The sequence below is a fragment of the Leopardus geoffroyi genome, chromosome A1 (genome assembly GCF_018350155.1).
Source record: "Leopardus geoffroyi isolate Oge1 chromosome A1, O.geoffroyi_Oge1_pat1.0, whole genome shotgun sequence".
NCBI lineage: Eukaryota > Metazoa > Chordata > Mammalia > Carnivora > Felidae > Leopardus > Leopardus geoffroyi.
The window spans coordinates 87368892-87395352 of record NC_059326.1 but is presented as its reverse complement, the minus strand read 5'-3'; the positions used below and the strand labels follow the sequence as shown (position 1 = coordinate 87395352).

The window sequence follows — 26461 nt, the reverse complement described above, 5'->3', positions numbered from 1 at the left end:
TCTCATAATCATTTAAATGTGAAGGTTTCCTGGGGCTTCTGGGTGGCTCAGTCCGTTAAGCATCTGACTCTTGATATTGACTCAGGTTGTGATTTCATGGTTGTGGGATTGAGCCCATAGTCCAATCCCACATTGAGCCTTGGGTCAAACCCCTGCACTGGGCACAGAGCATGCTTGGGATGCTCTCTCTCCCTCTGCCCCTCTCCCCTGCTGACGCTTTCTCTCTCTCTCTCTCTCTCTCAAAATAAATAAGTAAATAAACATTAAAATAATAAATGTGAAGGCTTCTTTTATTTTTTTTAATTTTTTAAAAAAATTTTTTTAAAGTTTATTTTTGAGACAGAGACAGAACATGAACGGGGGAGGGGCAGAGAGAGAGGGAGACACAGAATCGGAAGCAGGCTCCAGGCTCTGAGCCATCAGCCCAGAGCCGGACGCAGGGCTCGGACTCACGGACCGTGAGATCGTGACCTGAGCCGAAGTCGGACGCTTAACTGACTGAGCCACCCAGGCGCCCCCATGTGAAGGCTTCTTTTAGATGTATTATGAAGAAGTAGTATTTAGCTTATTTATTTCTTACTCATGAGTAATGTTTATGGCAACAAAACAAAATTCAAATAGTACAGAAAGAATTAAAGGAAAAAGGAGGGGCACCTGGGTGGCTCAGTCGGTTAAGCATCTAAGACTCAGGACATGATCTCGTAGTTCATGAATTCAAGCCCCACATTGGGCTCTGTGCTGACAGCTCAAAGCCTGCATCCTGCTTCAGATTCTGTGTCTCCTTCTGTCCCTCTGCTCCTCCCCCACTCATGCTGTCTCTCAAAAAATAAATAAATGTTAAAAAAATTTAAAAAAAGGAAAAGCTCATTCATACACACACACACACACACACACACACACACACACACACACTCCTGTTCCTGGTTCAGCCTTATCCGTTTGAGCATGATTGATCTGTGTAGCCTGAGTGTCTGAAGCCCTTGAAGCCCCTAATGACAGGCAGAGCTTGAGGCTCAGGTCTGCCATTCTTCCCTTGCAGGATATAGTAATAGATACCACTCTTTCCTCTCTCAGAGCATTCTGCACATAATTATAACAACGGTAGTAACAGGTGTTAACCACTGACACCAGCTTCTCCAAATCAGGTTCTGTTCAAGAGGCCTCACATTTATTCATTTGTTCAATCCTTACAATCCTTACAAAAACCCTCTACAATTGGTGCCATTGTTTCCCTTATTTTACAGGTGAAGAAACTGAGGCACAGAGAGACAAAGTCATTGGCCAGTGGCTCTCCTCTGGATTTGGACTCTTGTCCTTCTTGCACCAGGGTCCCTGAACTTGCCTGGGGTGCTGAGCACCTCTCATTCTTTACGCTCTGTTAAACCCATGTCATTGTCACTGGTTCTGCAGCCACTGCAAGTACTGGAGAAGGTGGTCTGGGTGTTTATCCTCCAAGGTCCTCTTGGGTAAGGCAAGGTGCTTTTCAACTTTGTGTTATTGCCTGGTATGCACCAGGTGCTCCATAAGTGTTAGGAGAACAAGTGCCTAAGTGAGTCAGGGAGTAGAGTGCCTATCCAGAGGAATTGAAACCAGGATCTCGAAGAGATGCCTGCACTCACACACCCATGGCAGCATCACCCATGATAGTTGAGATATGGAAACACCCTAAGTGACCATAAATGGAAGAATGGATAAAGATATACTCTATCTGGGTGGGTGAGGGGTATTGAGGAGGACACCTGTTGGGATGGGCATTGGGTGTTGTATGGAAACCAATTTGATAATAAATTTCATATTAAAATAAATAAATAAATAAATAGATAAATAAATAATGAGAAAAAAAGATATACTCTATCAATCTATCATCTATCATCTATCCATCATCATCTGTTATCTATTATCTATTTATCTATCATCTATCATCATTTATTATGTATTATCTAGCTATCATCATCATCTATTATCTATCATCTATTATCTATCATCATTTATTATCTATCATCTATTATCTTTCATTATCTGTTATCTATGTATCTATCATCTATCTATCTATCTATCTATCTATCTATCTATATCACATGATGGATATTATTCAGCCACAAGAAAATAGGAAATCCTGGGGGCACCTGGGTGGCTCAGTCAGTTAAACATCTGACTCTTGATTTCGGCTCAGGTCATGATCTCACGGCTTGTGAGATTGAGCCCTGCGTCAGGCTCTGCGCTGACATTGTGGAAACTGCTTGGGATTCTCTCTTTCTCTTCCTCTCTCAAAATAAATAAACATTAAAAAAAATAATGGAAACCCTGCCATTCATAACATGGATGGACCTCAAAGACATTATGCAAGGTGACATAAGTCAGACAGAGAAAGACAAATACTGTATGACATCACTCATATGTGGAATCTAGAATAGTCAAAATCATAGAAACAGAGAGTGGAATGGTAGTTGCCAGGGGCTGGGGAGAGAGAAAGTGGAGAGGTATTAGTCAAGGGTGTAAAATTTCTGTTATGCAGGATGACTAAGTCCTGGAGATCTGCTGTACAGCACAGTGCCTACAGTTAATCATTCTGTGTTGTGTTTATTAAAATATTTATTAAATATTTATTTACCAATTATTATTTATTTATTTAAATATTTATTTAAAGGGTAGATTTTGTATGAAGTCTTCTTCCTATAGACACAAAATATTAACAATAAAATAACAACAGCAGCAGCAACAAGAACAATAATAAAGGAGTGGGAGGGAAGTTTGGGGGGTGATAAACAGGTGGATTTGATGGCAGTGATAGTTTCACAGGTGTTTTTTTTTTCTTTTTAAATTTTTATTCAAATTCTAGTTAGTTAATATACAGGGCAACATTGGTTTCAGTCCTTTTTTTAATGTTTATTTTTGAGGGAGAGAGAGAGAATGAGTGGAAGAGGGGCAGAGAAAGAAGGACAGAGGATCTGAAGTGGGCTCTGTTCTGACAGCAGAGAGCCCAATGCAGGGCTCGAACTCAGAACCATGAGATCATGAACTGAGCTGAAGTCAGACACTCAACCGACTGAGCCACCCAGGCGCCCCTTCACAGGTGTATTCTTACTTCAAGAAAGTGGTTAAAACAGACCAGCTGGTGATGAGCAGACCCTACGCTGCCTGCCGACTGCCTCCATGTGGTGGCTTGAGAGAGCAAGGATCTATAGTGTGATGGGCCAGTGCTGCTCCTGATTCTCCACTTGCCAGCTCTGGTGGATCCTCCATTCTACCCTCCTATTTGTCATCACAACACTCAAACAGCAGCTGTGAGAGCCAGAGGGAACATCCACTGAGCACCAGCTTAGTTTCCCCCAACTCCCCTCCCCAGTGGGACACTCAGAAGAATGCAGACATCTCTGGCAGCAACCAGAGATAAGAACACCACTCGTTTGGTTTGGAAAATCCAGCAATATGAGTAAACATTAGTCTCTAACTTTGTCTGTGATGCAAGCTTGTTCACTCCATGCTAGGCCACATCCTTCCTGCCCATGCTGGGCTGTGGCCACTATAAATTCATCAAGTTTCCTCTTGGGCTGTTTCTGAGGCCTGCATCTGGGTGAGTCCAGCTCTGTGACACTGTGTGGATGCAAGGGACTGGGGAGAAATGGGGAGGGGATGTCGAGGGCCAGATTTCTCTTGGTTAATGCACTAGGGATTCTTAGGCCAGCTTGAAAGTTTGTCCTTCAATGAGGATTTGGAATGTACTCTGATGTTTCTCATTATTGGGCTTTATGTGTTTGTGCAAGTGTGTGCCTAGGGGCAGGGGTGAGGGCCAGGACAGCAGACACAGCTTAGACCCACGACTCTGGGGGATTTGCCGAGCAGTCCCCCAGAGGCTGGATGGAGAGGATGTGTATGAGGAAATGAACATCCTAGACAACAGGAACATAGGAGATAAAGGTTGGGATAGGGTGCACTAGGGTTAGGGAAAGGGGGGCACCGAGGACAGGTACAGACAGTCTGAGTGTGGATGAGAAGATTGGTGGAGGGGGACCAGGGATGGATCCATCTGGAGGCGGCCCACCACCCCTCAAATGCATAAGGAATAGACTTGGCAGGTGCGTGGAGCCAGGAGTGAGATACAGAGAGAGGTGAGCTTGTCTCTGTGTCTTGCACACTAATCTGTGGTCATTCTAAATTCTAATTTAAAGTGTTCCATAGCTCCACAGGCTCTCTCCCTCCCATCAGCATCATTTATGCCTTTAGGTTGATGCTGTGCTTTTCCAAATTCATTGTGAAGGGACCAATCCCAAACACAATGAGCGCGTTCATCTGTCCAAAATCTGGGAAAGGTGGAAGAGAAAAAGTTGTAGCAGCTGACCTCTGCTCTTTGTGGAACCCTAAATTTACGTAGGGAAACTGAGCTCAGTGAGCTCTGTAATACACGGCTGTGTGTGGCAAATGCTGGGAAAATGTTTTTTGCTTTTTAACCATCTATTTTACAGTCTTTGATCTTTTTTGTTTTGGATCTGACTGACAAACCTAGTTAAGTGATGAAAGAGATAGTTACACACCTTTCCACTCTGTGAACAGTGCAGTGTTAGGGATATGAGAAATCAGTGACCCTGATCTAAATCCTGGCTTTGAACCAATTTTTTTTCTTTCTGTGAAACCTTGGACAAACCCCCTAGTTTCTAAGACTGAGTTCCTAAAAAAAAAAAAAAAAAAAAAAAAAGACTAAGTTCCTCTTCCACAAAACAGGCTTAGAAATATACTCATGTCATACAGCTTTGTGAGAGTTAGATAAGAAAAAGGATTAGTGCAGGGACTTAGCCCACAAGAGACTCTCAATAAATGTCAGTTCTAACAATTATAATTGTGAATTTTGCAAGGAGACCTTAAAGAGATGTTATGTGTTTATTCCACCCACCCCACCCCCGCGGTACCTAAGTTTCATTTCATTTGTTTCTATCAATCAGTGGATCAATAGACGTGCACTAGAAGACCATCCCCTTCTCTGCCTGCTTCTGTGTTCTTTCTCTGTCCAGCCATGTGCTGCTCTGTTACCATCATAGTTACTCATTTCCTGGGTCAAAGCAAAAACGGGGAACCAGAGCCTTTCAATTAGAAGGAACTTAAGAGCCATATTTTCCACTCTGTCATTTTATAGATGAGGAAAGTGAAGGTGAGGAGTAATGAAGAGTTTATCGTAGGCCATAGCCCAGTCATTGGTGAGAACAAAATTCTCTCGGTGACATTTGGAAGTGACATCACAGAGCAGTTGGTTTGGGCATATATAAGGCTGTTAATGCAGTTGCGTTTGTGGGTTTAACTACTGTTTCTGTCCACAGGGACACCTTTCTTCCATGGCTCAGGACACACTCCTGAGTCAAGCTAACAGGAGAACATTCTGGTAGGTATTTGGTTCACTTTTTTTTCTTCTTGATGTTTATTTATTTATTTTGAGAGAGAAAGAGAATGCGAATGAGCAGGGGAGGGGCAGAGACAGGGAGAGAGAGAAACCCAAGCAGGCTCCAGGCTCAGCATGGAGCCCGATGTGGGGCTCAGTCGCATGACTCCTAGATCATGACCTGAGCTGAAATCCAAAGTTGGGCACTTAACTGACTGAGCCACCCAGGTGCCCCTGGTTCACTTCTTAAAATTAAAGATGGCAACTCACAGTTGGGTTATAGTTTTTGTTTTGTATTCTGGATTTTTCATAGTTTAATTCTCTCTAAAGAGGGCAGAATTAAAAAATGACTCTCCTTACCTGTCTGTTTCCACTGTTCCAGCTTCCCAGTGTGGACCTATGCCCAAAGACCCTGACCAGAGCCACGGATGAACATGGCAAGTGTCCGCTGCAAGTTGGCCCGTTACCTGGAGGATTTGGGAGACACAGACTTTAAGAAATTCAAGATGCACTTAGAAGACTACCCTTCTCAAAAGGGGTTCAGCCCACTCCCTCGGAGTCAGACAGAGAAGGCAGACCACATGGATCTAGCTACTTTGATGATTGACTTCAATGGTGAGGAGAAGGCATGGGCCATGGCAGTGTGGATTTTTGCTGCAATCAACAGGAGAGACCTTTATGAAAAAGCTAAGAGGGATGAGCCACAGTGGGGTGAGTGGAAGGAAGACAACATTTTTAAAAATTGTGATAAAATACACATAACATAAAATTTACCCTCTTACATTTCTAAACGTATGGTTCAGTAGTGTTAAGCAGAGTCATGTTGTGCAATCAATCTCCAGAACTTTTTTTCATCTTACAAAACTCTGTACCCATTAAATAACAATTCTCCATTCCCTTCCCCTCAGCCTCTTGAGCCACCACTTTCTGTCTCTATGAATCTACTACTCTTGGTACCTCTTATAAATTGAATCATAAAGTATTTGTTTGTATGTGGCTTATTTTATTTAAGATAAAGTCCTTGAGCTTCATCCATGTTGTCACACATGACATGATTTCCTTCCTTTTTAAGGTGTAATAATATCCCCTGGTATATGTATACCACATTTTGTTCACCTATTCATCCATCAATGGACATTCAGATTGCTTCTAGCTTTTGATTCTTGTGACTAATGCTGGTAGGAACATGTGGGTACAAGTTTCTTTGAGACACTGCTTTCAGTTCCTTTGGGTGTATGTTCAGAAGTGGAATTATTGGATGATATGGTAATTCTAGGTCCAATTTTTAGGAACTCCCATAATGTTTTCCACAGTGGTTGCACCATTTTGCACTCACATCAACAGTGTACAAGGGTTCTAATTTTTCCTCATCCCCAACACTTATTTTATTTTTGTTTTGATAGTAGCTATTCTAATGGCTGTGAGATGATATCTTATTGCAGTTTTGAGTTGCATTTCCTGATTGGCTACTGATACTGAATGACTTTTCATGTGGTTTTTAGCCATTTGTTTATCTTTGGAGAAATGTCTATTCAACTCCCTTTTCCCATATTTTAATTGGGGTATTTGTTGTTGCTGTTGTTGACTTGTGAGGACTCTTTTTATGTCCTGGATATTAACTATTTATCAAATATATGGTTTGCAAATATTTTCTTCCATTCCATGGATTGCCTTTTCACTCTGTTGATGGTATCTTTTGATGCAATAAAGTTAACCTTTGTTTTTTAATAATTCCATTTATCATCTTGGCTTTATCCTCTTTCTTCCTCTCATGATACTGCCATGAGACATTGGAGGAAAGCAGTTTGGTTTCCTTCTAGCTCCTTTAAAAATCCAACTCATGGCTCATCTATCCCATAGGAACTGTGGACATGTTGGGGGTAGAGTTTTTCTTTCTGGCTTGATGTTTTGAACAAGGGAAGGGTACAAGAAAGGGCTCAAAGGAACCTAGAAGATCACAGGCTGATGATGTTGAGCTAGTAGAAAGGAGGAATAAAATGAATCAGCAGATCAGGAGAAGTATGGCGAATGGGTCAGTGATATGGACATAATGAGGGACAGAAACATGATAATGGGGGCATGAGGTGGGGATGCACAGCAGCGGGATGTTATAAAAAATGCATATAATAATATAATTAAAATTGTGTCCTTACTTATATACTAATTAACCAAATTAAGGTGTAATAATCATAGTGGCAGAAGTGGTTCACTTAAGCAGTTTTTATGGATTTTGGTAATTCCTTGTAAGAACTCCATGAGGCTGGCATTTTTTTTAAATTTTATTTGTAGGCTCTACACCCAACATAGGTCTTGAACTCACAACCCCTAGATCAAGAGTTGCATGCTCTACCAACTGAGCCAGCCAGGCGCCATGAGGCTGGCACTTTCAAAATGAACTTTCAGTTTCATTACTAAATAAGACACTCCAGACACAAAAAGACAAACACAGTATGATTCCATTTATAAGAGCTACTACAGTGGTTAAATTTATAGAGACAGAAAGTGGTTGCTAGGAGCTGCAGGCAGTGGGGAATGGGGAATTGTTTAATGGTTAGAGTTTCAGTTTTGCAAATAGAAGATCATTCTGGAGGTTGGCCAACAACTTGAAGTTAGTCTGAAAGAGATTCTGGTTGCCTGAGACTCTGTTTCAGTCAGATCCAAGTCCTGGATTCAGTGCCAGGTGTGCCTTGGGCTGGATCCTGGCTCTTAACTACTATGCTATCTTGGCTTCTGTAACTGGGCTCTGAGATGGAAGAATTATAACTAGGGTTAGAAGTCTGTTTTTGTTTTTGTTGAGGGGGAGAAGATTGTAGGGTTAGGTTTTAAATTAAGAATTAAGTCATGGTTTTGGTTTGAGTTAATGTTTAGATTTTGTTTTGTGACCGAGTTATCAATAGCATTTGCATTCAGAATAAGTAGACACCTACGTAGAATCTTTAAAAAAATTTTTTTAATGGTTATTTATTTTTGAGAGAGACAGAGTGCAGCATGGGAGGGGCAGAGAGACAAGGAGACACAGAATCGGAAGCAGGCTATAGGCTCTGAGCTGTCAGCACAGAGCCCAACGTGAGGCTTGAATTCACGAACCGTGAGATTATGACCTGAGCAGAAGTTGGACAGTAAACCAGCTGAGCCACCCAGATGCCCCTTTACCAGGAATCTTTTATGTTGCTCTTGGGTTCCTGCTCATCTAAAATTATCTCTCAAATATTTACCCTGGTTGCTTAGCACTTGTTCTATTGTACTTTAATTTCTCTGGTGAAATGCTTCTTTGGGATGTGTAATTTAGTGACTGTTTAGATCTATGATTCTCAACTGTAGATGCATGTTGGAGCTTTCAAAATATATTGGGTGCTACAAACAGAAGAATGAAACTGGACCATTTTCTTACACCATTCACAAAAATAAACTCAAAATAAATGAAAGACCTAAGTGTGAGACAGGAAAGCATCAAAACCCTAGAGGAGAAATCAGGCAACAACCTCTTTGACCTCAGCCACAGCAATTTCTTGCTCAACACATCTCCAAAAGCAAGGGAATTAAAAGCAAAAATGAGCTATTGGGACTTCATCAAGATAAAAAGCTTCTGCACTGCAAAGGAAACAATCAAGAAAACTAAAAGGCAATTGACAGAATAGGAGAAGATATTTGCAAATAACATATCAGATAAAGGGTTTTTATCCAAACTATATAAAGAACTTACCAAACTCAACACCCAAAAAACAAATAATCCAGTGAAGAAATGGGCATAAGACTTGAGTAGACACTTTTCTGAAGAAGACATCCAGATGGCTAACAAACACATGAAAAGACGCTCATCAGTCATCATCAGGGAAATACAAATCAAAATCACACTGAGATATCACCCCACACTTGTCACAGTGGCTAAAATTAACAACTTAGAAAACAACAGATGCTGGTGAGGATGTGGAGAAATGGGGACCTTCTTTCACTGTTGGTGGGGAAATGCAAACTGGTGCAGCTGATCTGGAAAACAGTGTGGAGGTTCCTCAAAAAATTAAAACTAGAACTACCCTATAACCTAGCAATAGCACTACTAGGAATTTATCCAAAGGATACAGGAGTGATGATTCAAAGTGGTGCATATACCCCAATGTTTATAGAAGCACTTTCAACGATAGCCAAATTATGGGAAAAGCCCAAATGTCCATCAACTGATGAATGGATAAAGAAGATGTGGTTTATATATACAACGGAATACTACTTGACAATGAGAAAGAATGAAATCCTGCCATTTATGACAACATGGATGGAACTGGAGGGTATTATCTTGAGTGAAATAAGTCAGAGAAAGATAACATATGTTTTCACTCATATGTGGATCTTGAAAAACTTAACACAAGACCATGGGGGAAGGGAAAGGGAAAAATTAGTTTCAAACAGAGGGGGGAAAACACATAAGAGACTCTTAAATACAAAGAACAAACTGAGAGTTGATGGGGGTGGATGGGGGAGAGGGGAAAATGGGTGATGGACACTGAGGAGGGCATTTGTTGTGATGAGCACTGGGTGTTGTGTGTAAGTGATGAATCATGGGAATCTAACCCCCAAACCAGGAGCACACTATACACTATATACAATGAATGTTAGCTAACTTGACAATAAATTATATATATATACATATATATATATATATATATATATATATATATATATATATATAATCTGTTTATTTAGTTTTGAGAGAGAGCGAGAGAGCACATGAGCAGGCGAGGGACTGAGAGAGAAGGAGTCACAGAATTTGAAGCAGGCTCCAGGCTCTGAGCTGTCAGCACAGAGCCTGGCACAGGGCTTGAACCCATGAATTGTGAGATCATGACCTGAGCCGAAGTTGGAAGTTTAACTGACTGAGCCACCCAGGCACCCCACTGACAATAAATTATATTTAAAAAAGAAAAGAAAATATATATATATATATAACTTTTATTTTATATTTATTTATCTATTATTATACACAATGGTGCTGGACCCTACCTCAGATAAATTGAAAAATAATCACTGTGGGTGGAGTCCAAGAATCAGTATTTTAAGATATGTTTTTATTTATTTTGAGATAGAGAGAGGGAGCAATCAGGGGCAGGGAAGAGAGAGCAGGAGAGAGAGAATCCTAAGCAGCTTCCAGGAGTCAGCACAGAACCTGACATGGGACTGGAACTTCTAAACCATGAGATCATGACCTGAGTCAAAATGAAGAGTCTGACACTCAACCAACTTAGGCTGCCAGGTGCACCTCAGAGTCAATATTTTTAAAGCTTCCTAAGTGAATCTCAAGTCAGCTGGGATAGTGAACCACTGAGTTAGACAAACTAGATTGGTAATTCTTACTTTGGGAGACTAAGAATGTGGGTATGACTAATTTCAGACATTTGGGGGCAGGGAAGGGTAATCCTGCTGGTCCATAGCCATCTTGGGGATATTTAGACATTTAAAAGTGCATGAATGCCACGAAGTGGATGTCCAGCTGCACACCTGTCATTTGCAGCTCTGAGCTCTGTTTTTGTTTGGGAGAGATCTGGAACAGGGGACTATGAGCTGTGCCAGCTGTTGGGTACTGGGTCTGAATTATGTCACCTTAGTCAGGAGTCCTGGCTTTTAAATTTGTATTTCTTTTTCCTTTTGTTTTCAGATAATGCACATGTGGTATACCGGGAAGAAAGCTTTGAAGAAGAGTGGATGGGTTTATTCGGGTACCTATCCAGAATCTCTATTTGTAAAAAAAAGAAGGGTAAGCAATGGGAATAGTGCTTCCCATTGGGTTTGGAAATCCTGCTTTGGAGGCAGGGAAGCTTGTTCATCCTATATGTTCCTGCTCCTTGGGGGTACAGAGGCCCATTTCAGGAAATCCACTAGAGCTGAAGAAACAGATCAGTGTTCACATGGCTCCTTGCAGTCCCAAGGGAAGTCACCAAGGGGAGGTGATTGAGTGTTTCAGGTTTTAAAAGGTATGGGATGCCGACCTAAAGGAATAAGATAGAAGAAAAATAAATGACTTTCTGGGGGCACCTGGGTGGCTCAGTTGGTAATGTTGATTTTGGGTTAGGTCATGATCTCATGGTTCATAAGTTCCAGCCCTGCAGCAGGCTCTGAGCTGACTGTGAAGAGCCTGCTTGGGAGTCTCTCTCTCTCTCTCCCTCTCTCTCTCTCTCTGCCCCTTCCCTGCACTCTCTTTCTCTCTCTCAAAAATAAATAAATAAACATTGTAGAAAAGAATTTTCTGGTAGGTGACAGTGCCTGTGGCACTTTGCTGTTCTTCTGCTCAGCTGTGTATAGGAAGATTTTGATATCCTAGATTTTCTGGGACTGTCTGTACCTGTGCAGTGAAGAGAACCTGCACTTTCCATTTCTTAGCTCTGGTCATCACTCCCTATGGACCAGAGACCCTTGTTGAGAGCTCTCGTGTGCTTGGGCTTCTCCCAAAGTCTACCTTTCTGTTTTGCCTCAGATTACTGTAAGAAGTACAAAAAACATGTGAGGAGCAGATTCCAGTGTATCAAAGATAGGAATGCTCGTCTGGGTGAGAGCGTGAACCTCAACAAACGCTATACCAGGCTGCGTCTTGTCAAGGAACACAAGAACCAGCAAGAGAGGGAACATGAGCTCCTGGCCATCGGCAGGACTTCAGCCAAGATGCTGGACAGCCCTGTGAGCTCTCTGAATGTGGAATTACTGTTTGAGCCTGATGACCAACACTCTGAGCCTGTTCACACGGTGGTATTCCAGGGAGCAGCAGGCATTGGGAAAACAATACTGGCAAGGAAGATCATGTTGGACTGGGCATCAGAGAAAATTTACCAGGACAGGTTTGACTATTTGTTTTATATCCACTGTCGGGAAGTGAGTCTCGGGACACGGAGGAGCCTGGGAGACCTGATTGTCAGCTGCTGCCCGGATCCAAACCCACCCATATGCAAGATTGTGAGCAAGCCTTCTCGGATTCTCTTCCTCATGGATGGCTTCGATGAACTTCAGGGTGCCTTTGATGAGCACACAGAGGCGCTCTGTACAAACTGGCAGAAGGTAGAGCGGGGAGACATTCTCCTGAGCAGCCTCATCAGAAAGAGGCTGCTTCCCGAGGCCTCTTTACTTATCACCACGAGACCTGTGGCTCTGGAGAAACTACAGCATTTGCTGGACCGGCCCCGTCATGTGGAGATCCTGGGTTTCTCAGAGGCCAAGAGAAAGGAATACTTTTTCAAGTATTTCTCAGATGAGCAGCAAGCCAGGGAGGCCTTCAGGCTGATTCAGGAGAATGAGATCCTCTTCACCATGTGCTTTATCCCCTTGGTCTGCTGGATTGTGTGCACTGGGTTGAAACAGCAGATGGACAGTGGCAAGAGTCTTGCCCAGACATCCAAGACCACCACTGCAGTGTACATCTTCTTCCTCTCCACTTTGTTGCAATCCCGCAGAGGGAACCAGAACCACGATGTCTCTACTAACCTCCGGGGTCTCTGTTCCTTGGCCGCAGATGGAATCTGGAACCAGAAAATCCTGTTTGAGGAGTGCGACCTTAGGAATCATGGCCTTCAGAAGGCAGATGTATCTGCTTTCTTGAGGATCAACCTATTCCAGAAGGAAGTGGACTGTGAGAAATTCTACAGCTTCATCCACATGACCTTCCAGGAATTCTTTGCTGCCATGTACTACTTGCTGGAAGAGGAGGGACAGGGAGACACAGGGAGCTTGCTGTTGAATGGTTCCAAGCTTCCCAACAGAGATGTGACAGTCCTTCTGGAAAACTATGGCAAGTTTGAAAAGGGGTATCTGATTTTCGTTGTCCGTTTCCTCTTTGGCCTTGTAAACCAGGAGAGAACCTCCTACTTGGAGAAAAAACTGAGTTGCAAGATCTCTCAGCAAATCAGGCTGGAGCTGCTAAAATGGATTGAAAAGAAAGCCAAGGCCAAGAATCTGCAGATCCAGCCCAGCCAGTTGGAGTTGTTCTACTGTCTATATGAGATGCAAGAGGAGGACTTTGTGAAAAAGGCCATGGGCCATTTCCCCCAAATTGACATCAATCTCTCTACCAGAATGGACCATGTAGTTTCTTCTTTTTGTATTGAGAACTGTCAAGGTGTGGAATCACTTTCCCTGAGGTTGCTTCATAACTCTCCAAAGGAAGAGGAGGAGGAAGAGGAGGAGGAAGTGCAACACTGTGAGGTGGACCACTGTGTCCTCCTAGATCCTCATGCTGCCTATACTCACCGGTAAGACAATTTGGCTTCAGGCAGGTGGTAGAATGGTAGTGTTGCCTTCACTTTCTAGTCACCTTTCTCTGGGCACTTTCTCTCTTCCCACTTCTCAATTGTCTTTAAAATGTGGTTGCAACAGAGGCACCTGGGTGGGTCAGTCAGTTAAGCATCAGCCTCTTGATTTTAGCTCGGGTCGTGATGACATAGTTCATGAAATCAAGCCCCACATCGGGCTCTGCACTGACAGCATGGGTCCTGGTTGGGATTCTGTCTCTTCCTCTCTCTCTGACCCTCCCCTGCTAATGTGCATGCTCTCTCAAAATAAATAAATAAGCATTTAAAAAATGTGGTTGCAACAGCTACATAATGCCACCACCACCCATTTCTACCAGACTCCTTCAGCGGCAGAGATTGACTAGTAGAGGAAAGGTAGGTGGACAAATGGATGAGAAAAAAGCCAACACCACCACCACCACCAATAAAATAAACGTTTGGTGGATGTGAACTCAGTGCAAGGTATTACGTGGGGAAGAGAGTTGAATGCAAGTGTTGTGAACTCAAATTGCTTGTAATCTACTTGGGGCTCTAGTGCATAGTATCTAGTCAATTCCCAAGCAGCAAAACAATCACAGTGACTGTCCCAGGAACAGAGAGGATAGAGGGCCTTCGGTGCTGGAGGGAGAAGTTTCTCAGAGGAGTGATGTTGGAGCTTGCCATGAAGGATCTGTAGAATGTGAGTGAGTGTAGGAGAAGGTAAAGGGATTTTGGCAGTGGTGTCTGTGTAACAAAGTATAAATATGGTCTGAGGAGCAGTGTATGTAGGAGACTATGGGGGACTGACATGACTTCATTGGAACAAATATAATGAGAGAAACTGAAGGAAATAGGGCTGGAAAGGAGAAGGTACTTTTAAGCTTTCACACTGTGTTTATAACAAGGAAGTCACCAAGGTCTTCCTCTTTAAGAGCACTCTCTTCAAGGTCTGTTCACTGACTTTGTAGGGGATTGGAAGCCAGTTTCTGTGTCTGTACAGCAAAGCAGTTCAGTTCCCTGACCTCTGAAATCCCTGCTTGGACATGGCCACAGCTACGGTGGGAAGGTAGATGCTCTGCATGTGCTTGAGTTTAACCCGCAAAAACAAACAAAACAAAACAAAACAAAACAAAACAAAACAAAACAAAAAAAAACAACCCCCCCCCAAAAAACACTTGACATGAGACAAAATTAAAGAGATAGGGGGCTGGCCCTTCTACTAGGAGCAATGAATTTTCATCTCCCTCTCTCCCTCTTGGCAGCACTTCCAGGATGATATTTATTTATCATTTGGTCATCAAGGACCACCCACTGGGGCTTCAGTGTTGCTGAGACCCAGGCCCTGCTCACAGTGATGTAAGGTTTGGTTGTGGGGATAGTTGGGACACAAGAATGGACTATAGGGAGGAATCAGCTATGGCAAGAACACCTACAGGATGCACCAGAAGCCCACCGTGGGGAGCCCTTGAACAGCTGGACTCTGAAGGATGGATCATGAGGAGCCAAGCATGGGCAAAGGCAGCTCAAACAGAGGGAATAGTGGGTTCATAAGGCAGAAGTTGCGGAAGCAGGATATGTCTCTATGGCGGGAAATAGTTCAGAATAGCAGGGGGATGGGAGGGGGGGAGAAAGAGTCAGGAAGTGAGGGAAGGAGGCATACCTGCTCATTAGGGCCCTAAAAACTAGTCTGAGAAGAGACCTGACCATGGTTACACAGCCGTGGAGAAGGCTTGCAGAGACTTAGACTAAAAGTCCTGATAAAAAGCCTGACACCCATCTTGCTAGATGACAGTTATGTTCCACAGAGGGTAGGAGCTTGCTTTGTGTGTTCTGGAACCTTCTGAAGCCAGCAGCATGGGCATCCACCTCATGCTTGTTAGAAGTGCAGAATTGCAGGCCCAGTCCTAGACCCACAAAGTCAGAATCTGCATTTCAACATGAGCTACACATTGGAAGCACTGGAAGTCTTAAAAACATTGATATGCTTGGTCCCATCTCAGAGATTCTGACTTATTCCTATGGAGAGGACTGGCCTAGGGGTTTTTGAGAGCATCACAGATGCTGTTATGTAGCCAGTGTCAGAACTAGGCTCTGAATCACTTCCAGAGTGTCCATGGCCTTGGGCAGGACAGCTGACCAATGAGAGGGGAGGAGAAGGACATCTGACAGAGGGGATAGGGGGTGCACAAAGGCAGCCAGTCACAGGTTCAAGCCATTTCCATAATAAGGTGTGTAGGACAGTTGTACCAGGGCCCCCTAGCCTTTGTTATTCCTCAGTATGCAATCTTTGTTTCTGTGAGTCATTTCTTTTTTTTTCTCTAAGTTTATTTATTTATTTTGAGAGAGAGAGAGCAGGGGAAGGGCAGAGACAGAAGGAGGGAAAGAGAATCCCAAGTAGGCTCCACACTGTCAGCACAGAGCTATATTCAGGGCTCAATCCCGTGAACTGTGAGATCATAACTTTAGCTGAAATCAAGAGTCAGATGCTTAACTGACTGAGCCATTCAGGCAACCTCTGTAAGTCATTTTATAATGCTTGGGAAGTCTTGGTCTGGTGCCAAGCCACTCCTGATTTTCCTTTCTCTCTTTCTTCCTTCCTTACAATTTCTAGGTTGGTGAACTGCCATCTCACTGTTAGCCTTTGGCAGGGTCTCTTCTCAGTCCTAAGCACTAGCTGGAACCTCACGGAACTGAACCTCAGTGACAATGCTCTGGGGGACCCAGGGATGATGGTGTTATGTGAGATGCTCCAGCGTCCTGGCTGTAATGTTCGGAGATTGTGGTAAGAACCTGCATGTCTGTGTGTGTGTGTGTGTGTGTGTGTGTGTGTGTGTGTGTGAATGAGATATAGGGAGGACTGGAGGAAGACCTCAGGGTCCAGATAAGTGGTTTATTAGTTTTCTAGGGCTGCTATAACAAAGTACGACAAACCCAGAGGCTTAAACAACAGAAATTCGTTTTTTCACAGTACCAGAAGTCCAAGATGAAGATGTCAGCAGGGCTGGTTTCTTCTGAGGCTTCCCTCATTGGCTTACAGATGGTGGTCTTCTCCCTGTGTCTTCACACGGTCCCTGTATTCATGTCTGATATCCTCAAAGACACCAGTTGCATTGGATGGGGGTCAATTTAATGACCATATTTAACTCTTTAAAGCCTGATCGCCAAATAGAGTCACAATTCTGAAATCCTAGGATTAAGACTTCAATGTATAATTTTTGGAAGGAATGGTGGACACAATTCAGCCTATAAGAGGTGGGAAGGCAGAATGAATTGGAGGCCAGTTGTTCAGGAAGTTTCAAATGGGGAAGAATGAAGGAGAAATGAAATTAAGTCATTTGTTGGTGATGTGACAAAAAGTGCCTGACCTTCAAGGTCTTCCATTTTCTCACCGGCCATCCTCTTAGATGGGAATCAGAGAATTTCATCATGTATAATGGCTACCTAGGCTGGACCCCATCAAAACATTTTGTATACATTGAAATGTCACAGGGACTCTCCTTTAGCTTTCTTAATAAAGAGTGGTTGCTCTGAGCCCAAACTGTGAGTCAGACTTACATGCCTCAAGAGGAGCACACAGGTGTCTGAGCCATCTCCCAAACTCTCTTCCATAACATATCTGCATTTTGGATGAGCTACACAGCCAGCGTTAGAGTCTACCACTCCCGGGTGTTTTCATAAATCCCTCTCTTGATCACCATACCCACCCCAACACCAAATTTATCAATTTTACCTCCTATACAAACCACTAGCCCAGGTCCAGCAACCATGATTACTTGTCTGGATTTTGTAATGGCCTCCAAGACCATCAGCTTCATGGGTCAGGATTCATGTTTATCTTTCCATTGTCCCTGAAATGTCAGGATAAGTGTCTCAGCAAACATTAGTGTTCAAAAATACATACTTAATGAATATTGACTGGTCTCCCCACATTCACTTTCACCACCTACAATTCTAGTCTCTATATAGAAGTCAGAGGGTTATTTAGAAAATTCTACTTTGATCATGCCATTCTTTTGCTTCTCTCTGCTCTTTTGATAAATTACAAATCCCCTTCTTGCCTTCAAGCTCTGTTTTTAGCTCTTTACCTGCCTCTCTATATCTATCCCACGCCATTCTCCCCACCTCCCTGGTGGGTGTCCCTGTGTGATTCCAGAGAGTGAGACACAAACCAGGAGACATGGGTGATAATGATTTATTTTACCACAGTGATTTAGTCATACATTTACTTCTAGTTGGTGTGGAAATGGGGGAAGAAAGGAAGATTAGCAGTTCTAGGATGATGAACTATTGTCCTGGAAAGGAGAATGTTATTCTTGCTCCTCTGACAGGGACACATAGTTGTTGTCGGTGGTGATGGTGATAGCGGTGTGTGTGTTTGTGTGTGTGTGTGTGTGTGTGGTTGTAAAACAAGTCAAGAATTAGAGCTTCCTGCTATTTCAGTGTAGGTGGAAGGCTGGGATTTAATCATCAGAACAATGGGGGCAAGATTAGCAAAGAGAAGTAGAAGGGTAAAGCCCTAGAGTAGTGCCCATGTAAGGGATTTTCACAGGGACATGTGCTAAAGAAGTGAAACACATAGATTCACCACCTTTTTCATGCATAAAACAGGGACATGCCATGTATACATTGGAGAGCTGACCATTATTTATAGAGGGAGTTCACTGATGCACTCAGCAGTTGTGGTCTCGGTCTGTGAGTTAGTGAGCTTGGGGACGAACTTCACAGTAAGTCTCAGGCTGTGTGCAGGAGTTCTGATAGGATGACACTTTACATAAGTTTGGTTAAGATTTTCCCTTTGTGACATGAGACCACAAGTGCCCCTGTTTGGTGCTGAAAACAAGCTTAGACTGGAAGGCAGTGACGAGATAAGCAGCCTGTGTTCTGATGCTTTCTGCTTCTGTACTTGGCATGAAGGTTGGGGCGATGTTGCCTTTCCTATCAGTGCTGCTTCAACATCTCCTCGGTCCTGAGCAGCAATCAGAAGCTGGTAGAATTGGATCTGAGCCACAACAGCTTGGGAGATTTTGGAATCAGACTTCTTTGTGTGGGACTGAGGCATCTATTCTGCAATCTGAAGAAGCTCTGGTGAGTCTGAGATATTTTCCTTCGTGAGGCAAGCAGGAGCTGTGGCTTCAATGAGCCAAGATGGGCGATTTTATTTTATTTTATTTTATTTTATTTTATTTTATTTTATTTTATTTTATTTTATTTTATTTTATTTTATTTTATTTTTTTAAATATGAAATTTATTGTCAAATTGGTTTCCATACAACACCCAGTGCTCATCCCAACAGGTGCCCTACTCAATATCCATCACCCACCCTCCCCTCCCTCCCACCCCCATCAATCCCTCAGTTTGCTCTCAGATTTTAAAAGCCTCTTATGGTTTGGATCCCTCCCTCTCTAACCTCTTTTTTTTTCCTTTGCCTCCCCATGGTCATCTGTTAAGTTTCTCAGGATCCACATAAGAGTGAAAACATTTGGTATCTATCTTTCTCTGTATGACTTATTTCACTTAGCATCACACTCTCCAGTTCCATCCACATTGCTACAAAAGGCCATATTTCATTATTTCTCATTGCCACGTAGTATTCCATTGTGTATATAAACCACAATTTCTTTATCCATTCATCAGTTGATGGACATTTAGGCTCTTTCCATAATTTGGCTATTGTTGAGAGTGCTGCTATAAACATTGGGGTACAAGTGCCCCTATGCATCAGCACTCCTGTATCCCTTGGGTAAATTCCTAGCAGTGCTACTGCTGGGTTATAGGGTAGGTCTATTTTTAATTTTTTGAGGAACCTCCACACTGTTTTCCAGAGCAACTGCACCAGTTTGCATTCCCACCAACAGTGCAAGAAGGTACCTGTTTCTCCAGATCCTCGCCAGCATCTATAGTCTACTGTTTTGTTCATTTTAGCCACTCTGACTAGCGTGAGGTGATATCTAAGTGTGGTTTTGATTTGTATTTCCCTGATGAGGAGTGATGTTGAGCATCTTTTCATGTGCCTTTTGGCCATCTGGATGTCTTCTTCAGAGAAGTGTCTATTCATGTTTTCTGCCCATTTCTTCATTGGATTATTTGTTTTTCGGGTGTGGAGTTCGGTGAGCTCTTTATAGATTTTGGATGCTAGCCCTTTGTCCAATATGTCATTTGCAAATATCTTTTCCCATTCCATTGGTTGCTTTTAGTTTTGTTGATTGTTTCCTTTGCAGTGCAGAAGGTTTTTACCTTCATGAGGTCCCAATAGTTAATTTTTGCTTTTAATTCCCTTGACTTTGGAGATGTGTCAAGTAAGAAATTGCTGCAGCTGAGGTCAGAGAGGTTTTTTTTTTCCTGCTTTCTCCTCTAAGGTTTTGATGGTTTCCTGTCTCACATTCAGGTCCTTCATCCATTTTGAGTTTATTTTTGTGTATGGTGTAAGAAAGTGGTCTAGTTTCATCCTTCTGCATGCTGCTGTCCACTTCTCCCAGCACCATTTGTTAAAGAGACTGTGTTTTTTTCCGTTGGATATTCTTTCCTGCTTTGTCAAAGATAGTTGACCATACTTGTGTGGGTCCAATTCTGGGGTCTCTATTCTATTCCATTGGTCTATGTGTCTGTTTTTGTGCCAATACCATGGGGTCTTGATGATGACAGCTTTGTAGTAGAGGCTAAAGTCTGGGGTTGTGATGCCTTCCGCTTTGGTCTTCTTCTTCAAAATTACTTTGGCTATTCGGGGCCTTTTGTGGTTCCATACAAATTGTAGGATTCCTTGTTGTAGCTTCGAGAAAAATGCTGGTGCAATTTTGATTGGGATTGCATTGAATGTGTAGATAGCTTTGGGTAGTATTGACATTTTGACATTATTTATTCCTCCAATCCATGAGTACGGGATGTTTTTCCTTTTCTTTGTATCTTCTTCAATTTCCTTCCTAAGTTTTCTATAGTTTTCAGCATACAGATCTTTTACATCTTTGGTTAGGCTTATTCCTAGGTATTTTATGCTTCTTGGTGCAATTGTGAATGGGATCAGTTTCTTTATTTGTCTTTCTGTTGCTTCATTATTAGTGTATAAGAATGCGACTGATTTATGTACATTGATTTTGTATCCTGCAACTTTGCTAAATTCATGTATGAGTTCTAGCAGACTTTTGGTGGAGTCTATCAGATTTTCCATGTATAATATCATGTCATCTGCAAAAAGTGAAAGCTTGGCTTCATCTTTGCCAATGTGGATGCCTTTGATTTCCTTTTGTTGTCTGATTGCTGATGCTAGAACTTCCAACACTATGTTAAACAACAGTAGTGAGAGTGGACATCCCTGTCGTGTTCCTGATCTCAGGGAGAAAGCTCTCAGTTTTTCCCCATGGAGGATGATATTAGCTGTGGGCTTTTCATAAATGACTTTTATGATGTTTAAGTACGTTCCTTCTATCCCGACTATCTTGAGGGTTTTGATTAAGAAAGATGCTGAATTTTGTCAAAAGCTTTTTCTGCATCGATTGACAGGATCATATGGTTCTTATCTTTTCTTTTATTAATGTGATGTATCACATTGGTTGATTTGCGAATGTTGAACCAGCCCTGCAGCCCAGGAATGAATCTCATTTGATCATGGTGTATAATTCTTTTTATATGCTGTTGAATTCGATTTGCTAGTATCTTATTGAGAATTTTTGCATCCATATTCATCAGGGATATAGGGCTGTAGTTGTCTTTTCTTTTCTGGGTCTCTATCTGGTTTAGGAATCAAAGTAATGCTAGCTTCATAGAATGAGTCTGGAAGTTTTCCTTCCCTTTCTATTTTTTGGAACAGCTTGAGAAGGATAGGTATTATCTCTGCTTTAAATGTCTGGTAGAATTCCCCTGGGAAGCCATCTGGTCCTGGACTCTTATTTGTTGGGACATTTATGATAACTGATTCCATTTCTTTGCTGGTTATGCGTCTGTTCAAGTTTCTATTTCTTCCTGTTTGAGTTTTGGAAATGTGCGTGTGCTTAGGAATTTGTTCATTTCCTCCAGGTTGTCCAGTTTGTTGGCATATAATTTTTCATAGTATTCCCTGATAATTGCTTGTATTTCTGAGGGATTGCGTGTAATAATTTCCTTTTCATTCATGATTTTATCTATTTGGGTCATATCCCTTTTCTTTCTGAGAAGCCTGGCTAGAGATTTATCAATTTTGTTTATTTTTTCAAAAACACAACTCTTGCTTTCATTGATCTGCTCAATAGTTTTTTAAGATTCTATATTGTTTATTTCTGTTCTGATATTTATTATTTCTCTTCTTCTGCTGGATTTGGGGTGTCTTTGCTGTTCTGCTTCTATTTCCTTTAGGTGTGCTGTTAGATTTTGTATTTGGGATTCTTCTTGTTTCTTGAGATAGGCCTGGATTGCAACGTATTTTCCTCTCAGGACTGCCTTTGCTGCATCCCAAAGCATTTGGATTGTTGTATTTTTATTTTCATTTGTTTCCATGTATTTTTAAATTTCTTCTCTAATTGCCTGGTTGAACCACTCATTCTTTAGTAAGGTGTTCTTCAACCTCCATGCCTTTGGAGGTTTTTGAGACTTTTCCTGTGGTTGATTTCAAGCTTCATAGCATTGTGGTCTGAAAGTATGCATGGTATGGTCTCAATTCTTTTATACTTATGTATAAAATGTGACCCAGTATGTGATCTATCTTGGAGAAGGTTCCATGTGCACTTGAGAAGAAAGTATATTCTCCTGCTTTGGGATGCAGAATTTAGAACTCTGCAACCCAAAGATGGGAGATTTTAGCATGAGAATGACCTTCACTGCTCAGATTTCCCAGTGTTTATCAATAATTCAGTCAGTTAGTGTTTCCTGTGGGAAGAGCCACATACCAAACCTTAGAAAGGAAGTTAAATAATCAAATATATCATGCTTGCCTTTAAGGTATTTATAGTCTAGCTGAGAAAATAAAACCCCAATAATGCATTGTTCCAGAAGGGTTTTGGGACTTTATGACAAGCCCTTAGTCTCCACACTAAATAGGAAAAGAGGTCCTAACACAAGAGTGGCAGACACTTGATATTTTATGCAGCTCTCACTAAATGATTCTGGGAGACTTGAATTTTGAAGAAGAGAAAACACTTCAAAATGGTAAGGCCAATTTATACCCATTATAATGGCAATTATAAAAAAAAAGTAATCCAGCATGAACTTTCAGGTGCCTGGGTGGCTCAGTCCATTGAATGTCATCTTGATTTCAGCTCCATTCAGGATTCCAGGGCCATGGGATGGAGCCCTGGGTCGATTCCACGCTGAGTATGGAACCTGCTTAAGATTCTCTCTCTCTCTCCCTCTCTTTTTGTCTCCACTCCTGCTTTCTCTCTCTCTCTCTCTCTCTCTCTCTCTCTAAAATATAATTAAAAAAATAAAACAAAATGAAAAACTGGTGTTGGTGAGGATATGGAGAATTAGGAACCATCACACATTGCTGATGGGAATGTAAACTGGTACAGCTGGTTTGGAAAACAGTACGTCAGTTCCTCAAAAAATTGGACATAGAATTACTATATGATCCAGCAATTTCACTTCTGGCTATATATAGGAAAGAGCTGAAATCAGGCACCCAAACATGTATCAGTACAACTGTGTCTATAGCAGCATTATTCACAATAGCTGGAAGGTGGAAACATCTCAATACCCATGGATGAATGGATTAAAAAATGTGGTATAGGGTGGGGTTGGGGGTGGGATTTGGGGTGGAGGAATGTGGTATATACATGCATACAGCCTTAAAAGGAATTTATATGAATCTTGAGGACATTATACTCATTAAAATGATCCAGATTAAAAAGTGCAAATACATATGATCTGGCTTATAGGAAGTACCTAAAATAGTCAGATTCATAGAGGCAGGAATCCAAATAGTTGGTCCCAGGGGCTGGGGGAGGGAGGAACAGGGAATTTGTGTTTAGTGGATACCAAGTTTCAGTTTGGAAAGATGAAAAACTTCTGGAGATGGATGGTGGTCATGGTCACACAACAATGTGCATATACTTAAATGCTACTGAATTGTGCACTTAAAGAGAGTAAATTTTATGTCACATGTATATTTTAACACAATAAAAGTAAGTATAGGGAGCTGAAAAGATGTGGAGTTGGCATGGGCTTGGATGGTACTTTCTATTACACCAAATAAAATGAAATAAAAAGTTAGCATAGAGTTTGGGCCCACTTTTCCCATGTATGGATGGGAGTAGAGGTAGCATCAGATCACGTGCATCCTTGACTCACAGAGGTAAGAGAAGGTTTATGACATTCTGCCATCTTTATGGAAGGTTGATCAGTTGCTGTCTCACATCAGCATGTTGTGAGGACCTGGCATCTGTCTTGAGCACCAGCCAGTCCCTGACCAGACTCTACTTGGGGGAAAATGCGCTGGGAGACTCAGGAGTTGGAATTCTATGTGAAAAAGCAAAGCATCCACAATGTAAGCTGCAGAAACTGGGGTAAGTCTTCATGGGTGTCTCAGCAGAAAAGCATGTTCTCTCCATGGATGTATGTTCGGAAAATGTGGGTGGGGGTTGCGGTATAAAAGACTATACAATGGAGTTGAGGGTAGAGAATGGAGGAGACAGACTAGATACTACCTTCTGCTAGTAAGGTATTTATGACTACAGAATTGGAAATTCTTAGAGTTGAAAGAAACCTTAGGGATTGCGCAGCCCAATTCTCCACCAAGTGAAACACTTTTTTCTAAGACGTTCACATGGATAGTCACCGGTTTTGTGTGTGAACACTTCCAAGCACACCAGTCATTGCTGCACAATGTGGCTACTGCAGAGCAGAGAGTTCTTATTTCTATGCAGCACCTTCTTTGGTTTCTGTGCATTGTTCCCTGTTCTGCACCACCTCCCCCCCCCCTCCCCGCACTTCCACTGGGTTCTGCTGAGAGATGCTGATCTCAATTCCCCAGAGACAATACTCACACTCTAGGTCTTCTCATCTCTTGCCTGGATGACTCTAAATGCTCAGGTAGGATGTGGCTTCACATCTTTACCTATGTAGTCATGCTGTCCTAGGTAAGAGCTGTTCTGTTATTGTTTCTATTTGAAGTACATTGCCCAGATCTGAACCTGATACTCTTAATGATGTATGGTGGAATTTTCACCTCCCATGGCAGGGTACTGTACTGTCTCAGGGGGAACTTGTTATTTCCTTGTTTTTGGCAGTCATATCAGATCACAAGTTCACATGTGTAAATAATAATGTGAAATTCTGGTAACCAAATATCTGCAGACACCAACTGGGTGTCTTATAAGTCAATTCCATTTTGACACTATATACTCAGAGTTAGTGCAGACCCCCACCCCTTCAGGGCTCAGTCATAGATGTTCCACACACTGGCAATGCTAGATACCAATTGCAAGTAGTGGGCACAGGTTACTTGCACTTCCTTCTGACTCAGCTATGAATTAGTGGTTTCCATGATCCCCTCCTTAGGTTTGAAAATTTGCTAGAATAGTTCACAGAAGCCAGAGAAACAAAACTTACATTTACATTAATGATGAAAGATATTATGAAAAATACAAATAAACAGCCAGATGAAGAGTCACATATGGTGAGGTCCATAAGGGTCTGGAACACAGGAACTTCTGTCCCCATGTGGTTGGGACAGTCTACCCTCCTGGTACATGGATGCATTCACCAGTCCAGAAGGCTCTAAATCTTATTTTCCAAGACATTTTATAGAGTTTAATCTCCAGCCTTCCTCCTTTCTCCTTCCTTGAGGTTGGTGGGTAGGGCTGAAAGTTCCAATTCTCTAATCACTTTGTCATTCTGGTGACCCACCCCATCCTAAGGCCACCTATGGCCTCCCTTTAGTCGTCTCATTAGTACAAACTCAGATGTGATCAAAAAGGGCTTCTCTGAGGGGCGCCTGGGTGGCTCAGTCACTTAAGCCTCCAACTCTTGATTTTGGCTAGGTCATGATCTCACAGTTTGTGAGTTCAAGCCCTGTGTTGGGTTTTGCACTGACAGTGGGAAGCCTTCTTGGGATTCTCTCTCTCCCTCTCTGTCTGCCCCTCCCCAGCCCCTGCTCTCTCTCTCTCTCTCTCTCTCTCTCTCTCAAAACAACAAATAAAAATTTTTAAAAAGGGGTTTCTTTGAATAGCAAAATAGACAGATAGGAAATTCTTTAATTTCCACTTAGGGGGATTAAAAAAACACATTTAGGATATTTCAAGAGTTTTAGAAGCTCTGTGCCAGGAAATGGGGACAAAGACCAAACATATTTCTTATAATGGCACAAAAATATTTACTGATAATCACGTACTTAAACATGTATCATTGCTCTTCCATGATCTTAACATAGGTTATCTCAGCGGCCTCATAAAAAATATGCCAAGTAGGTAGGTATCAGTGTCTCCAATTTAAATAGGAGAAAGTGAGACTAAGAGCGCTTAGGACCTTTGCCTTGGGACACCCAGCTGGATGGCTGTGGGACCCACTGTCTGCTCCCTTAACTCCAGTAAACACTGTCTCATGATGTGTTGCTGCTGCACTTTCTAGAGGACTTCTACATCCTGCTCTCTCCGACCTGTGTGGACCTCACATTTAGCTCTGCTAAATTCCATCTTGTCTTTGTTTTGACTGATTGTTTAGGCATCTTTGAATTGTGATTCGGTCCATGTTACCTCTACCTACAACAAGCAAATTGTAAATGTCTTCATTCACATTACTGATGTAAATACCAATCAGATCAGCACCAAGGCAAAATAGAGCAAGAAGGTTCTTTACTGAGGAATAATCCATTAATCCATAATTAAAGCCTCTATATGTTCATAACACTCTGATGTCTCCTACCTGTCACATCAGCCCAACCTCACATAT

General features: G+C 42.1%; 1 protein-coding gene across 2 annotated transcripts in view; it reads left to right on the top strand.

Annotated features, from left to right (window-relative positions):
• The first annotated feature begins 5094 nt into the window (after nt 1–5094).
• The window catches only part of NLRP3 (NLR family pyrin domain containing 3), a 52768-nt gene continuing 31401 nt past the window's right edge, over nt 5095–26461 (top strand). Inside the window, exons 1-7 of one of the 2 annotated variants that reach the window (XM_045483349.1) lie at nt 5095–5371; nt 5751–6079; nt 11016–11114; nt 11832–13593; nt 16223–16393; nt 18526–18696; nt 23908–24078. In XM_045483349.1, coding sequence (XP_045339305.1) covers nt 5797–6079; nt 11016–11114; nt 11832–13593; nt 16223–16393; nt 18526–18696; nt 23908–24078 — 2657 coding nt within the window. In that variant the 5' untranslated portion in view covers nt 5095–5371; nt 5751–5796. The remainder of the gene's footprint in view (nt 5372–5750; nt 6080–11015; nt 11115–11831; nt 13594–16222; nt 16394–18525; nt 18697–23907; nt 24079–26461) is intronic. The other variant, XM_045483359.1, reaches the window with a different exon arrangement.